This window comes from Prinia subflava, chromosome 11 (assembly GCF_021018805.1).
Source record: "Prinia subflava isolate CZ2003 ecotype Zambia chromosome 11, Cam_Psub_1.2, whole genome shotgun sequence".
Lineage (NCBI taxonomy): Eukaryota > Metazoa > Chordata > Aves > Passeriformes > Cisticolidae > Prinia > Prinia subflava.
Window position 1 is genome coordinate 10,110,393 of NC_086257.1, and position 16,925 is coordinate 10,127,317.

General features: G+C 42.1%; 1 protein-coding gene across 4 annotated transcripts in view; it reads left to right on the plus strand.

The window, feature by feature from the left end:
- Positions 1-873: 873 nt before the first annotated feature.
- AGFG1 (ArfGAP with FG repeats 1) overlaps positions 874-16,925 on the plus strand; it is a 36,000-nt gene continuing 19,948 nt past the window's right edge. For 3 of the 4 annotated variants that reach the window (XM_063408320.1, XM_063408321.1, XM_063408322.1), the window contains exons 1-2: positions 874-1,166; positions 10,023-10,116. In XM_063408320.1, coding sequence (XP_063264390.1) covers positions 1,000-1,166; positions 10,023-10,116 — 261 coding nt within the window. In that variant the 5' untranslated portion in view covers positions 874-999. Of the gene's footprint in view, positions 1,171-10,022; positions 10,117-16,925 lie in introns of all 4 variants that reach the window. The other variant, XM_063408323.1, reaches the window with a different exon arrangement.

The window sequence follows — 16,925 nt, forward strand, 5'->3', positions numbered from 1 at the left end:
AATTCCCAAAGGAACACTGTGCATTTCTCACCTCCGTCTCAGGAAAGGCAGACCTCGTGGGGGTGCCTTCCCCACAAATCCGCTGCCTGCTGCAATCCGCACCGACGATCCTCACGGAGCCTGGGCCGCCAGCCCGTCCCCCGGGTCACCCCCGCGCCAGCACCCCCGGGCACCCGGGCTGGGAGCAAAGCCCCTGACGGGACCGGGAGCGCCTCCGCTCTCGCCACGCTCCGTGACTGAATTTCCACTTTCGGGACACAGAGGCACACCGGCAGCGCTGGGCGGTGTCGAGGCAGGCGGTCACCCCTTCACGGAGCACCTCCCGCTCTCCCCAGCCGGCCCGAGCCCACTGCCCGAGGGGCTGAGGGGCGGCGGAGACTGTGAGGGGAACAGCACGCCTCGAGCACCCCGCTCCCCGCCTCCCCGAGAAAAGTCTAACTGCACTCACTGTTTATTGATATTTTTCCATTGGGATTCTCCACAGGACTGACCCCCCGCCCTGTCCCCCCGCCCCGCCGGGTCACGCGGGGTGACTCGGCCCGCCGGAGGCGCCGCCTTGGGCCGGGGTCGCGCTGTGAGGGGAGGGCGGGGCTGTGCTGCGTCCTCCGAGGCGGCAGGGGGCGCTGCAGCCGGCGGGCGCGCGCGGCTCCGCCGCCGCCATCTCCTCGCTGAGCTCATAAAGGTGTCGCGCAGGTTCCGCCCGGGCTCGTCATTCCGCCGCCCCGGGCCCGGTGCCGCCGCCGCCGCTTCTCCTGAGCCGCGGCCCCCGCCCGCTCCCTCCCTCGCGGCTCCGCCGGTCCGCATCAGCGGCCACCGCACTCCCGCACCAGCCCGCCGGCAGGCGCCGGTTGTGCCCTCCCCGCCCCTTCCTCCCCTGTCTTCCCCTCACCCCCCCGCCCGCCCGGCCCCTCTCCCGCCGGCCGAGCCCCGGAGCGCCGCCGCCGCCGGGGTGTGAGCGGGGCCCGGCGCCGTGCCGGGCCGTCCCTCGCCGGCGGGGCCATGGCCGCGAGCGCCAAGCGGAAGCAGGAGGAGAAGCACCTGAAGCTGCTGCGGGAGATGAGCAGCCTCCCGCCCAACCGCAAGTGCTTCGACTGCGACCAGCGGGGCCCCACCTACACCGACATGACCGTGGGCAGCTTCGTGTGCACCTCCTGCTCCGGCATCCTGTGAGTGAGTGCGGGCGGGGAGCGCCGGCTCCATCCCCCCGGCAACGGTGACCTCCGCCCCCGGCCGCCGGGGGACGCGTCCGCAGGGCGGCGGCGGCCGGGCGGTGCAGCCCCGCCGCGGGTCTCGCAGCGCCGCCGCTCCCCCTGCGCTCTCCCTTCCTGCTTGGCCACGTCGGAGGGCGGCGGGCGGGGGGCTCTCCCGGGGAAGGGAAGGAGGCCGTCGGGAGGCTTTCCCGGCCGCGTTCGCTGGAAATCCCCGTCAGAGCCCCCGGTGGGGTGGTGGCGGCCGCTGGTGGGGTGTGCGGGGCCGGGGCGCACGGCAGCCCCGCGGCCTGGAGATGATCCCGGGGAGGTTTCTCCGGCTCGTAGGGGGAGCGCGCACGGGAAGCCGGAGCACCACCACCCCACGGACGTGTCGGAGGGGTGGTTAATTAAACAAGTGTGCGGCAATACTTGTGGAAACGGAAGGGGCACGTGGCTGAGCAGCTCATGTCATGACAGCCTTGGAGATGCGGGAACACTAACCCTGTCGTGAATACGTTTACAGTTATTACTTTAACGTTAAGTTAAACCACCAGCATAGCTTTATGTGCATCGAGTTCTGTTTGGTGGGAGTTTGTAAGACAACTCTTTAAGCTCTGTCTCAGTCGATAAACTTCAGCCCCAATGGTTTAAGAGACTTGGTGAGAAAAGTAGAAGGTGGTTGGAGTTCCTTCCCCTTACATCGACTATTTCCTACAAAATATATATGTAAACCTTGGAAAGGGATTGGCCTTGATAAAGTGATTGCATTTTTCCTGTTCCTCATTCCTGTATGGGCCTCCTCACTACTCCTCCCTTTTCCACCCATCCTCCCCAGAGATAGTGTGTATGAAACTAGGAGTTGAGCTCAGTCAATTGTGAATTTTGGTCACATACCCATAATTTTTTGGAAAGACCCCGCTGTCTTCAGTGTTGCTGTCTCCTTAGCTATATCTGTGTGCTTTTATATGAGTCTGTAGCATTGTGCTAATGGAATGGAGCAGAATCAGAGTAACCAAAGAAGTAATGTTTGGTGGAAACACCAATTGGTGTTTCTAAGGATTTGAGTTCATAAAAGGCATTCAGAAGCCTAAACTAATTTCTGTCCCCTTACTACCCCAAACAACCCTTCCAAGTAAAGTCTGATGTTCTAGAACAAAGTTGGTAATTATGCTGAAATACAAAACAAAGCAAATGTGTTAGTTCTTTACCGAATTTACATGGAAGAAACTGCCTTTTATACTACTAGACAGCTAATTAGACTTGGGGTTCTTCTACTTTTTGTAGGCTTCTGAACAGACTTGGTGCAAATACAGAAAATACATTTAGGTTGTGAAATTGAAAAGAGACTCTAGTTTTTCACACATATATGCCACTCAATCAGCCAGCTCTGGCTATTGTGTGCTCTCTTAGCAAACTGTTATTTGTGCTGGCATGTGAAACTATTTTAAGCTACTGCACTGAGCTTATTTAATGGTTGCACATGTTCTTACTGGGTTAAACTGACAGCATGAAAAAGCTGCACCATGAGAGTGTTTGTCTTTATTTTTCAGGTTTCGTAACCTTAATAGACAAATATATTGTGAATGCTGCTGAGATGCTTAGCATGGGTTCAGAGGAGTCTGTTCTTTTTATCTATTGGCTGGGAGGTGTGGACTACTAAAGTGCACAGTCCCATTTACAGCAACCAGAAGGATGTACAGGCAATGAAGCAGCTCAAAAGCAGGGGACAGCTGCCACTTGATGTTACGTTGACCATCCTTTGGGTGTTACTGTGCTTAAAGGAGGAAGACTATCTGCAAAAACATGGTTAATGTATTGGTATTCCAATAAAATTCAAATGGTTTTTTTTCATTCTAAATATGCAGTGTTTTTGTCTTGCTGTAAAAAAGCAACCACAAGCAACATGGTTGGTTCTTACAGCTAGTAACACCTACGCTTACAGCTGGAGTATACGACTGTTAAGAGGACTTAAAGCTTCCCTCTAAAATAAATTTGGTCTCATTTCATGTCAACTTGGAGAAACTTCCATAAATTGTTTGTGCAGGATCATGTGCACTGGTTAACACCTTAGGACCTAGCCAGTGGGACGTTTTTGTTACTGATGAGACTTGGTGTAGGTCATGTCTGTTTCATAACCAGAAACTGAATTTTAACACTTCTGTCACAACAGTTCTTCAAACAATTTATTTCCAAATGCTTTTCACTGTAGAATTCCAGGGTGTAGGGAAATGACTTGGGAACAAACCACATAAAGGCAGCTATAAAAGTACTGCTGCTTCTGTAGTTCTTAATGGGCTGTTTGTGTTCTGCCTCATGGTACTTGCTTTACTGTAAGACTTGAATAATCTTAGTACTTTATCTTGTTTATATGCTATGTGAATGACTTGCATTGCTTCTTGTTTTAATTTTTTTTTCTAATCTAGTACAGGAAGTATTCTTGGAGTCAAGTAGACTAGTTTTTTCAAGTATGAAGTGCCCAATGCAAGATTAAAATACTAGTAGATTAAAGTCTCCTTCAGAAAGGTTCTCAATTAATTAAAAATGATTGCTAACATCAGTATCATTTTAAATGTTATTCTAGATAAGGTTAACTTGAAACTCTTCAAAACTGTAGTATAACTTTTTTTACTAGTTTTCTGAAATGTTTATTCATTGTCCTGGCAAGGACTGTCTATTCACGTCCAAAATTTTAATTCTGGATCCATCCTGAATTCTCTTTTAAGTATTTCATCTGTATTAAAAGAGTGATGCTATGTATTACTAGATTTAGCTTTAAAAACCTACTATTCCCTCTACTGTTTCCCAAAATAGCATGTCTAGCTTGTTCGTATGCTGCTAAAAACAATGACAGAACTAGTGGCTTTGCTAAAAAGATCTGTTTCTGACTTAAATGTTGAAGATGTGTCTTGTCAAGTCAGAAGTGTGCAGAAGTGGGAATGACAGGAGGTTTTTTTCCATAGTACCTGGAGTTTAAGTGATCAGATCAGGTTTACCAGAGCAGAAGTTGTGCTTTGCAAAATGGTGCATGCAGGAGAAAGTTCATGCACAGTGGTGTGAATCTGCTTCCTCTTAAAATACTTCTGCTTGTCTCCTGTGTTTAAATTCTTCACGTGGGCAAAAAAAAAAGTGTGCTAGCATCACACAAGATAATTCAACTTTCTGGTGTTGTACAGAATATAGGATATTTGGAATTCTACACACAATTTCTGCCCCAAGACCGGGAGGAGATGCCCTGGAGGAGCAGTGTGCTCAGGTCAAGGATTACAGTCACACACCACGGGAAGATTTTTCTTTATTACAGCAAACCCACATCTTGGGAAATGCTGGCAGGGAGATTATTTTGGTTTGACAGAAGTCCTTTGATTCAAAGGATTATGTTGGTAGCTATGACTGTTGTTTTCCTGGGTGCTCCCGTGTGGCCTGCTGACAGTGACATCCTTCCCTTTGTCTTATCAAATGCCTCTCTGCCTTGTACCTCAGCTGTCTGTGCATCTCTGCTTTCAAGCACTTCTGTAGCACTCAGCTAGCCTGCTCCCAACTTTGATAAAAAGAACGTGTTTTTCAGTTCAATGGGAAATACCCCTGTTTAAGAGTCCACTTGCACGTGATTTGTATTATATATACATTTTTTATTTAATCTTGACTCTTTTTTGAATCTGCTAATGCAATAATTAAGGCACTCCTATCCTTTCACTGCCCTCTTAACTCCCAGCTTACTTAGGAAGTCTCTTGTTCAGCAACAAATAATATTCAAAACATAATAGGTACTTTGAGAAATGCTAAAGCCCTTTTGTGCTATTTTTTTAGAACCATCGGCCTGCTTCTGGCTGCTTGTAATGCTCCTAGTTGATATAAATTTAAAATTTTCATGGGTAGGGGATTTCTGTATCAGCCAGATGGAGGTATTTGATGGCAGATAGATTAGTAACAAACTATCTCTGTGCAGTGATGAGTTATTGACCTTTCCCTAGAAGTTTCGCAGAAATGAAAATAGTCTAAATAGCACTACAGTGAAGGTGATTGTGTTAGCATGACTTTTCAGACCTTTTTTTTTCCTTTGGAGCATGTTTGGAAAATTACTCCATGTGATCTGTGTCTCTCTCTGTGTATGTATGTATATATTTACGGGTATTTTCTGTGTTACTATATTTCTTGTTTTCTGTTGCAGGGCAGTAGAGTAAAGGAAATGTCTCTATACCACAGTGAATACCATGTAGTTCAGAAAGAATGCTTAAGTATTTTTTAAGAAAAAAACTAAATTAGCCTTAACTCTGCTTCAAAATGTATGTATGAGTCTTCTGCTATTAAAAATAAATGAGCTTGTGAGATGGCGGAGGGTCTCCAGGGAGGTCTGCAAGTATCAGGAATGGCCAGTGCTGCTTCTCATTTGCTAATTACAGTAGCACAGAAATAATAATGAATGCTGTGACATTAGATTTTCTGGTGCTTGTTTTCTGGATACCTGGGGATGTGGGGTGCTCTATGATGGCTTGGTATTTGACTTGCCTCATTAACTTCCTGCTTTTTAGGAGATCAGATTTTGCTGGCTTAGACTTGAGATGGTGTTAAAATCTGATCCAGGGGACATTAGCAGTGTTGAGCAACCGTCTGCCCACCCTTCATCCCACGAAAGGGACCCTCTGTTCTGCCAGAGCTCACTCTTCACATATTTCTCCCCTCCCAGCCCTGGCCTTTGCAGACGGCTGCTCTGCCAACAATCACAAGTTCAACTATAATTTGCCACTAAATTATGTTAGTAACAAATATCCACTGCTTGTTGACTGTGTTTTGAATGTTTAATGTTTCGATTGCCAGACTGCAGAATCCTGTGTCAGTGGCCTTAAAGCTTCCTTTGTTTGTGAGAGCTCCAGTTTAACAATGCCCTCTAGAGAACAGAGGTCTCATGTTCTCCGAAGCTGCCCCTACGCTAAGCTGTGACTCAGTGAGGGACAGTGCAGGAGAGTCTCCGGGCTGGAAGCTCTGGTCACAGTGCTCTTCCACAGAAATAATCGTTGCTGAGCGTGAAGAAGTTGGCAGTGATGAGTGGGATCTCTGTGTGGGATGTTCTAGCTCTGGTGTGCTGGATAAGTGCAGATGGCAGAATTGTTTTATTCTGTCATCTTTCCCCAGGGCCTCTTGGGAGGAGAGAGCTGCAGCCCGGTTTAAATGCTGAGGTAGTGTTTGGTTGCTGCCTTCCCCAGGAGGTCTGTTGTAGGGAAGGGAGTAACTGGTATGGCTGCACAGGGGCAGGTTGCAAATACTTGTTCAGGGTCAATTTAAATTTAGGCATGGATAATTTGCACTAGGGGACTGTAATCCATTCTGTCCTCTGTTAAATAGGGAGTACTGTAAAGCATTAGAACTGTGTGAAACACTTGTCAAATACAAGGAAAGAATAATATTTTCTATGAAAAAGGAGGTTTGTTAATTCCTCATAAGGGATAATTGTACTTGGCTGTCTACCAATAAGCTTCCCCCATATGTAGATGAGCTGGTTTTGAATCATTTGGGTCATTAAATAATCTCTGTAGGTTAGGAGGGGTTGATCCTTGAATCCTGTCAAAAATTCTACAACTACTCTGTTTTAGGGAAATTCCAGGCAATTCATGGATGTTAGTTAGAAATCATAAAAAATTAGAGAGTTTGCTCTTCTAATGGTAGAATCTGAGAAAGATAATGCATATGTTAGGACTGTGTTTGTGTGCAGCGTCTTGTCTTGAATTCCTTCTTCTGGGCTAACTTCTTAGGCTGCTTTAGCATAAGAGGAAGCTTTACATAGGCTCCCTGCATCCTTTGCCATATTCAATGCACATAAATACTTGAATGTACAGCATTGCAGCTTTATAGTTTACTTTAGATTATGGCTTTTAAAGTTTTGTTCAGAATTTCCAGTCCTCCTGGACCACTGACGAGGTGCCGTGCTCTTTTATCCTGCCAGACATCTGACACGTCTGTGTGGTGATCTGATCTTTAGGGGGGATGTCTTCCTTCTTTTAGCAGGATGGTGTAAGAGAAATGTGAATTCATCTTACCCGATGTGGATATAGTGTATATCAGGAAACCTTATGTAATCTTATATATCTGAACTCTTTGCTGGAGAGAGAGGCATGAAGGAAGTCTCTGGTGAGATTTAACACAATCTTATCTAGACCTCAACCACGTTTACTGTTGCTGCCTAATGGAGCTGAAGACAGTGAAGATATCAGTGTTTGCTGATGTAAATGCTCTGAAGAGCCCTGCTAGATCAGTGTAGAGTAGGTACATCTTAAAGAACTAGTGCAGTGCCTTGAAACTGCCAACACAGGCACCAGAGCACTTAAACTGTACTTACTGCAAAAAGGAATTTCCAGCAGGAGCCAGTGGGAAAGTTGAGATATACTGCCTGTGCTGAGAAACATGTGAATGTGTTAGTGAATAGGCTCTAGCTTTTAAATTGTCATTGAATAGTTTACAACTACCTAACTGTGCTGCTATTGTAATTACTAGGAGGCGAGTAAATTGAACAGACTAAGGCAGACAAAACTGCTTTTATACTTACTGTAAAAGCAAGGGACAGTAATTGCCATATAACATTTGATGAAGCATATCTGTGTGAAATGCCAGGTGGATGCCAACTTTGTTTTTATGCTGTCACTCAAGATGTGATGCTACAAGTGCCATTTAGGGAAATGTAATTACTTGCATGCACAGACCGAGATGATGTTTCTTGTAAAACCCAAAAATAAGCAAAACCTAATCCTAGCACCCGCTCTGAAACAATGAATTTTAACTGCATAGAACTCCTGCAGATTTCTTTTAAATGACATCATCTCAAAAGGAGTACTTACTTTAAAAAAATCTTAGATAATACTATAGTGTTTTAAATAAATGTAATTTATTTGTGATGTAGATGATACAGCTAAATGAAAGATGTTAAATTGGTAACTTTAATTTACCAAGAAATTTAATATTTTGAGAGAAGATAGTTTAATCACTTATCTTAAAACCTCTCTCACCAACTTCAGTGAAACTTCTGTCAAGGTGCTGAACTGTGGAGTCTAATGTCAGCTGCTCCAATTTCAAAATTTACTGAAGCAAATAGTATTCTGTAAAACTAATTTTCATATGCTTGTAGGTTTGTAAATGACTTCTGCTTTTAAGGTACTCAAAATCATTGCATTTCTTAGCAAAATACGATTAATTGTTTATCCAAGTGTTTCAAACAGTGATTATCTCAAATTTGTTTCCTCATGAAACTTAGGCTAAAGTGTTCCTGCTCAGTGTTCCAACCCGTATTCAACTTCTGATTAAAAATGTGGAGATCTTTTAACACAGGATCAGAACAGTCTTATAGATACACTTGAATTTAGGTATGAAGGTGAATTTGCAAGCTAAATGCACAACGGTATTTATCCCATTAGACTTATTTGGAAGACTTGAAGTGCTAAACTTTTTCTGTCAAACTTGAATATAACATTAATATTTGGAATATCAGACTTGTTATAGGCTGTTCTGATGGTTAACAATTTAATTTTATAGTTAATGTTCTTGGGATAATCATGGAGCTTAAAGAATACCACTGGTTGTCCTAAATTAGATGTCAGTGTTGGGGTTTTTTTACTATTCTTAAAAGCAATCTGAACCAAATTTAGAATTAAAAGTGTAGGGACAAATATAAGCAATACAGCTGTCAGTTGATTTTCTTAGCAATTTGTTAGGCCCCGTATTACATCCCTGGAAAGCTTCTTGTGTGCTTTGATATCTCATGGTCAGTGTATATTAATTGTTTGTTAAGATGATATTTCAGAAATGCAGGCCTGATTAACCTGAGTGTTGAACTGGCCCTGTGCTGTTGGCTGAGTGAGCATCTCCACTGCTTGGCACGTGTGGATGGAATGTTTCTGCATCCATTGGTCAAAGCACAGCTTGGCTTTGATTGGAAGCGTTTCTGGACAAAAGCAGTAGTTAGCATGTATCTAAAGAAGGAGTTTGGAAAGAAAAGGAAAAGAAAAGAAAGCAAGCTTTTTCTTCCCCTGGTGCTGTTGCTCAGCAGTTTTTCTCTCTGTGCTTGCAGGTCGTGACTGAACTGGGTTTGACAATGTCAGGCTGTGGCAGCACAAGGGCCTGGTGTTCTGCTGGCCCTGCTGCAGCAGCCTGGCGTGGATGTCAGTGGTGCCAATCTGGGCTTAAGGCAGAGCCGCTCACGTTTGGAGCTGTGGCATTAGCAATGGTATCTCTCATTTGACAACACGCTAAAAACAGTGTCTTTCTGCTTTTCTTGTGGTTATCTCTGTAGCGTGCAGGAAGAGGAGTAAGCCCGTGTGAGTGCATAGGCAAAAAGTAAACTAGAAAAAATGCCGTGAGGAAACAGGAAATGTAGGTTAAAGCAAGAGTAAAAGACTGAGCTGGGCAGTTCAGCTTGAAGAAATCTAGTTACTGTGTAGAAGTTGTAATAAGAGATCAAAGTGAGGAAGGAGCTGGAGGGAAAGGAAACTACAACCAAGGAACCCAGGAGTGCGAGACAAAAGGTAGAGACAAGGGTGAAGCAGATTAGGATTTTTAAAAAAAAGTCTAATTTTGTTTTCTTAAATTTGCATAGAAAGTGCCAGAGTGACTTGGCTTGAGCAATTGTGAATATTGGTCTCCCCTGAAGTTCTGTTATTTGGCTTTGTATACTGAGTGTTACTTTGAGAAGAGCTTACACAGCCTTAAGTTGTATAGCAGTCCCAAGAATGAGGGTGCTTTACAGAGATGGCTCCTGATTTTAGAGCTGTCTGACTTTTGGCTGTAGTGTTAAATGTGATTGTATGATGACAAATTTCCCAAATGCTGAATCTTTCTTGCTTCTTTCAGGCGGGGCTTGAATCCACCCCACAGAGTGAAGTCGATTTCAATGACTACGTTCACACAACAGGAAATAGAATTTCTGCAGAAACATGGAAATGAAGTAAGTATCTTTTGGAGAATAAAGCGGTTTTGGCACTTTAATACTCAAGTTTAAAACACTACTTAAAAGAAGACTTAGGGGTTTTTGGGGTTTTTTTTGTCAAAAGCTAGACAGAAGTCTTTTGAAGCCAACATCATTTGAAATGAGGCTTCTGAAGAGCTTGTTTCATTGGGTAGCTGATTATCATAATTAATTATTGCCCAGCCCAGACAATCCAGATTCACATGATCAGTATTTCTGAACTGGGTTTTCTTTTGATTTTGCATTACGCGATATGCAGCCATCTTTTTTTTTTTTTCCCTGTAATCTCAGAACTTGAAACTGACTGCAGCAGTATTTCTTGGAATAGTGTACTGTGACAAAAATAAATACTAAAATACAGCTCGTAGCTGTATTTCTTCACACTTAGTGTCAGAAAGTCTTCTAGTAGTTTTAATAGCCTCTTTACTTAGTAAAAGTATATCCATATTGAATGCTCTTGGAGAGAGAGGAAGGAAAGGGAGAAATTGTTATCTAGTGAGTGGTTTGAAGAGGACAAGTTCTAGCATATTGACTTTTTGTTCTTTTTAATAGAAGAAAAAAATTGAGGTAAATGTTGGATTGGCTGTTGGACTACACAGAGGACTTAAGCCATGGGTGTGGCTATTGCTGGCTTCAGTTTGAGGGTGAAGTTTGTGGTTTAATACCATGCTGTAGCCTTGAGGATTTTGCCTCTGTTCAAACTAGATAAGGTTCTGCTTCACATTGGTTGCATCTGTATCCTGTTTAGTAGAACTATTGTAGATGACAGTGTGTTTCATTAGTGTGTTTTTGTGAAGCTTTGTGGGGATAAATGCCATCATTCAGTAAAATGCTGATACTTAACTTTCTCAAAGTTGGTCCATTCATAACTGTCAGGTTGAAGAATGAAAACAGAAGTAGTAATTTCTTTTTCTGCCCTGGTAAACATGCATTTTTTGTTGAAATGACTGTTAGTGGATGATTCCTCTAGACAGAGCTAGAACAAGGCCTGAACTCTCTGACTGTATCAAATACTCTTGATGGCTTAGGTTGGTTAGGTTTTTTTTTAAATTGTAGAGCATTGCATATGTGTGTATGTATACATACAGAGCATAATGCTGACTTTTTGCATGGGGTAATTTAATAAAGGATCTTCTGTGGATTCACGTAGAGTGTGTTGGAGGCTCTTTCCACAAGATTAGATTGTTAACTTCAGCTTTGCTTTGAGGTTCACAAAGCGTAAAGGAAAATATGTGTTTGTAGCTCCCTCCCTGTATTTGTTTTAATTTCATTTTTTACTGAACTTTCAATGTCTAGAGAGTGCTATGGAGTTTGTTTTCACTGATCTGGAACCTTAAGTGATCCCTTCTCAACTGATTAGTGTGGTTGTCCTTCTCATTATAGCCATGACTAGTCTGCTAATCATCATGATTTAGTTGCTACATAATTTATTATTGACATTAAAAAAAAAAATCACAGACCTCTGCAGTGCTATTCTAACACAAAGGGGGAGTGGTCTTTGCACTTGTAGTACTCTAATCAGAGAATTGCCATGATTTAAATGAGCTGCCTCATAAATGAAGATGTCCTTCTGAGTTTAGTTTTAGGTTGTTGATTATTACTTTAATTCTTAAGTAGAACTGAATAGACACTTGTAAGTGCTGATGGTAGATTCAAGGAGTGCTCAAATATTGAACAGAAATGATTACTGCTCTAAACACTGTTAGAAGTTTAAAACCTAGTTAAACATGTTTTCAGTTTGTTGTGCTTTGTATTGCAGTAGTTAAATAGGCATTTTGCTTTCTCTTGTTGGTATTGGACTTTGGAATACTTATCTGCAGATAAGATAATGTATTAACAAAGGAAATTCATCTGACCTCACAAAAAACGTTTTTTTGCTTATCTTGCTGTTCAGTGTAGGAGGCTCTTGTGTGTATAGGGGAAAGGAAATTTCCTAAAATAAGACTTTTCAAATATGGAATTGTCCAATGTTGTAATATCAACACTTAAAACAGTTGTACAGCAATACCTTTAAAAAGAAGCTCAACATTTTGTGCGATTTCTTATGTTTAACTTCCATTTTTCTATAACTTCTAAAATACTTTTATTCCAACTTTTTTGTCCTAGTCTTTCTCCAACATGGCCAAGGCCTCCGTGATAACCTTTCTTGCTTCCAGATGAGTGGTTCATGGTTGTACAATAGGGATCTTGTTCTGAATAAAAAGTAAAATAGCAAGAAAACTTCCATGAGATAACTAGTTAAGGTGCTGAGCTGTTCTTAGAGGAAGTGGTTTTCCACTCTCCTTCAAAGGGTATTTATAAGGTGAGTGTATTGTATGAGGCTGAAGTCCTCTAAAAAAACCCAACCACTCAAACAACAACAACAACAAAATACCAAAAAGAAAACCCCAAAACACTTCTTAATATTTAAAATACCAACTTCTCCCCAGTTGTTGTAAATGACCCTCCTTGTGGCACACATGGATAAAACACTCAGTTACTGAAAGGCTTCTGCAAAGCATCTGCTTCAGGGGGAGATTATTTGGAGCAGCTTTTCCTTAGGTGAGACATCATCTTCTGCCCCGTATATACACATGCTAAGAAATGTCTTTCTGGCACAGGTAGCTTGAATGTTATTTTTAATGAGTTTTTACTGCTTCAAACAGAATTTTAAATCCTTATACTGTAATAGAAGTCTCCTATATTTTGGTTTTGCTTACTCATCTGGAGGTATAAACAGCTGTCCAGACTCCAGTTTTGGTGATGTTGGGATTAGGTCACTGCAACGAGAATGGGGGCATTTTCCAGCTGGCATTCCTCAAGTGCCTTCTGGAATCCTTTTGAAGGATAAAGGCAGTTCTGACTCACTGGGTAGGGTTTTCATCTCCTTGCTCTGTTCATGAAGAGCAGAGTGAGGTATTTTTACATTTTCTTGTTAGGAATAACAAGGAAAGAGTGATATGGAGATGTGTCTGTTTGAATACTCATCCTCAAATGAAGCCAGTGCTGATTCGGCCTCTGATTCAGTTGTGCAGTGGTAGTAGGAAGTGAACTCGCTTGTTTGAAGAAAGTGGAGGTGGTGCTAATCTCCTGTTGCCATTATAGCTGTGAATATTTATTCAGAAACTTCTCCCTCAGATGAAGAATAGTATTATGAGGCAAACTGGTTACAGAGTTAATTTTTCCCCTATCCTTTTGAAAAATGACACCTATTTTATAACCTTTCCAAACAACCTGTTCTAATATGCATTTGGTTGAAGAAAAAGATCCTGATGGTCTTGTATTTAGAAAATCTCTGTTACTCTGGGGCAAAGACCATGTTTACCTGAGCTAATGAGTAGAATACATGAAGGTGTGCTCAGCTACTTGGAGTTATTTTAGTAGTGCTGAATTTTGGTTTGGTGCCAATTTTCCTGACTCTCAATAGCACCTGTGCAAGTCCCTGTTTCCTGCACTCTTGCAGAACTGGCAGCGGTCTGAGTCTGCTTCAGAGCTGGTGTTAGGCCAGACCAGAGTGCTTCCCCAGGATCTCCTTTACTGTGGATTGTGGCCTAGAAACCCTGGGGTGGAGGGAGCAGTCCTGAGCTGGAGCTGATGAGGGCTGACAGGACGAGCTATGCAGTCAGGTGTCCTTGGAGTGCATAGCTGGTTCTGCTAATACGATACAGAGATGCATGAGCTGATTGTGTGTAGAACAATGTCTTTGTTAGCAGGATTTACTGGCTTGACTCTGCTTATGAAACCACTACAACTTCTGGACCCAAGCTGCCTTTGTTATCAGTACTCTGGCAGTATAAAATTCTTTTAACCTACAGAGATTAGTAATATTGACATCAGAAGTGCAGAATTACTAAACAAAGCTATAACTTGCTTACATAAAGAAACTGTTTCCAAATCTTTCTTCCTGTAGGGTGTTATATTTTGTTGTGTGGCAATGTGCAGTTCTTTGCACTGTCAGCATTACATTTGGTGGATAACTGAGGATATTTTATTGGCAGAACGGGGAGAAGAAATCTAATTTGGCATTTACCAGCCTTCTGAAAGGTATTATCTTGTTAGAGCTTTTTAAACTAGACTGACACATGTAATCTTCCTATGCAGTGGTATGTCTGGGCCTCAAGAAATGTTGTAGGTCAAGTACTGTGCTTTTTTCTATTGAAGTGCAGCTTCTATCACCAGGAGAACACGTCCTGTGAGAGCTTTTCCTTGCCTTGCTGCCTTTGTTGCATACAAGAGCAGGAGGCTTAAAGAGCAAGAACTTACCTTTGCTGGCTTGACAGAATTTTTATTCTTCCTAACTCGCACAACTACGCCAGCAGGAGTTTTTAAAGTGTGGTGGCTCTATGTGTTGTGTAAGCAGTAGGCCTTTGTCTCTCCTATATCCGCATTCCCACACACACTGGAGATCTCTATCAGTGAAATAGTTATGACATGGCAAAGCTTTATTTGGTGGTTGAAATATGTAGCTGGAATAGAAATAATTGAAATCTCAGATTCTTAGTATTTCTGCAAAACTTGATGGATAATGCTGATTCTTTTCCTAATTACCAGCTTTTTAGTGGGCATGTTCTTCCTCACTTGCCCAGCTCTGTAAAAACACACAGGAAAAAAAAACCCCAAAATGTCAACAAACATAAAAGGAAAACAAAAGCTAAACTTTTGTGGAAAATAGGTACATTTATTTTTCTTTTAGTGTTTGACCCCTGCTTGGAACACCTGACAGCATGAAATCTTACTGGAGGCTGGGTTTTAAACCAGAAACCTTTCTGATTAGCTTTGTTTTGTGGTGTGCCAGATGTGCACTGAATGGGATGTGTTCTTTGTTGCTTTCTGTCAAAGATAACAAAGGTAATTTCTCAAAGTATAGGACTACAAATGTAAATCTTATATGGAAAACCTAAACTATGGTAAATGTAATTACTCTGAGAAAAACAGTTCTCCCTCAGATGGAATAGCTGTAGAGTGCAGATTCAGGGAAACCAATGGTATGAAGAGAAATATAGGTAAAGGCTTTATTATAACATACAATATGCACTTGGCCCAATTTCTCCTTTCAATGATATATTTAAGTTACAGCAACTCACAGTTTCTGCCTTGCTACCTCCTGGGTTTTTATCTAGGTCAGGGTGAGTAGGTTGATGCTGGTTGTGATTCTCTTTCCCTCTTTACTTCATGCTATACTTACTGATCTAATTCTGAATGTCCCAGTATCTGGTTGCCAAGTGTCTAATGACATCCCTTGCAGGACTGGAGCTTGTTGGCAGAGGACAGGTACTATCCTTCCCAAAGCAGTTGTAAATGGAATCTCATGAGCTTTCAAATTCCATGAAGACAACTGCGGAATCTTGTTATCTATTTATTGTTATCTGACAAGATAAAACTTTTCTTTGTCTTGATTTCTGCAGCCCCCAGAGTGTAGTAGGGGCAAAACTTCAAAGTACTGCTTCTGTGTACCCTTCAACAAAAGTAGACTTTCAAATGCTGCATATGCTTAGTCATTCTGACTTCAATGCTCTCCTTTTTTTCCCCTGCTCCATTGGTGAACCAGTGGGACATGGACTAATTATACTTTTCAGGGACAGTAGACAATGATTATGGATTGTTGGATATGTTCCACTGTTTCTAGGGGCTTCCACATAACTTGAATGTTTACTCTTGGCTCCAGCTTGTCAAGCTCTTCTCTAAGCAGAGCATTTTGTTTGATAGAGCTGTGGTTATCAAAAGGAGGAGTATAGCAAAGCTTTTGGCGAATAAACAGAGCTTTTGAGCACAGGCTTATTTGTGCTGCTGTTGCAGAAAGAACAGTGTTAATATTAAGTGGCAGAACTAGAGTATTCCCAAGGAGATGGTGCAATGTAGAAGGATTTCAGAAAGCCATAGAATTTTTAGGCCCGATACCTTAATAGTAGTGTTGTGTAATTGTGTGGTGAGTTGGGATGATGCTTCATGTATTATCTGTAGAAGCAAGGGAATGAGTAATTCTGTTAAAATGGTGCTGAAGATGTGTCATAGAGCTTGAGCCTGTAGCATTTTCTGAATGAGCTCTGCAAGCGTGATTTATATATGGAACAGTTAGAGGGATGGTTTGAAATACATGCTCCTTGGGATATCAAATGCAAATTTTGCAAAACATATGTTTTGAAAAGAACCAAAAATTGAGAACAATTACTTCCTTGGATTTTTTTTCAGATAGTGAATTTGTATTAAATAAGAAGAAAACTGTGTTTAGTAGAGCAGCCGCTTGCTAAAGGCTTGGGTTTGTTTGTGCAAATTTACATTTCCTGTAATGCTTTTTTGCAGTTCTTCCCTGCTTCCATGCCCTGCAAGAGTCACCAAATGCTGTGGATAACTGTGCTGAATAAATGTGGGAGTAGCTGTGCTGTTCAGGTGTCCTGCCTGGGCCAGACAGAACATAGCATTGAAGTTTATGACAAAGTGTTGGCAACTAAATTTGCCAGTCTGATCTTTCTATACTGGTGCTATTATTTTTTTGTTGTTGTTGTAATGAATCTTTTGGTTTCTGTCCAATTCAGATGGTGAATTAGTAGGGAGTAATCCAGGTACCAAAGGTATAAATGCTGAGTAATCATTCCCCACCATAAGCAGCAAGTTGTATGGCCTAAGTTTTCCTGGTATTTATTACAAGAGTAACTTTTGAATAGCTTTGAAACAAAAACCATGATGGCCTGATCAATAAAAATAAAGCAAAAATAAAAAATTCTCACAGCAAACTTCTTTCTTTGCACAAGATTTAGGACTGTTGGTGACTTACTTTAAAATTACTATGGAAAGATAACTACTTCAAGAAA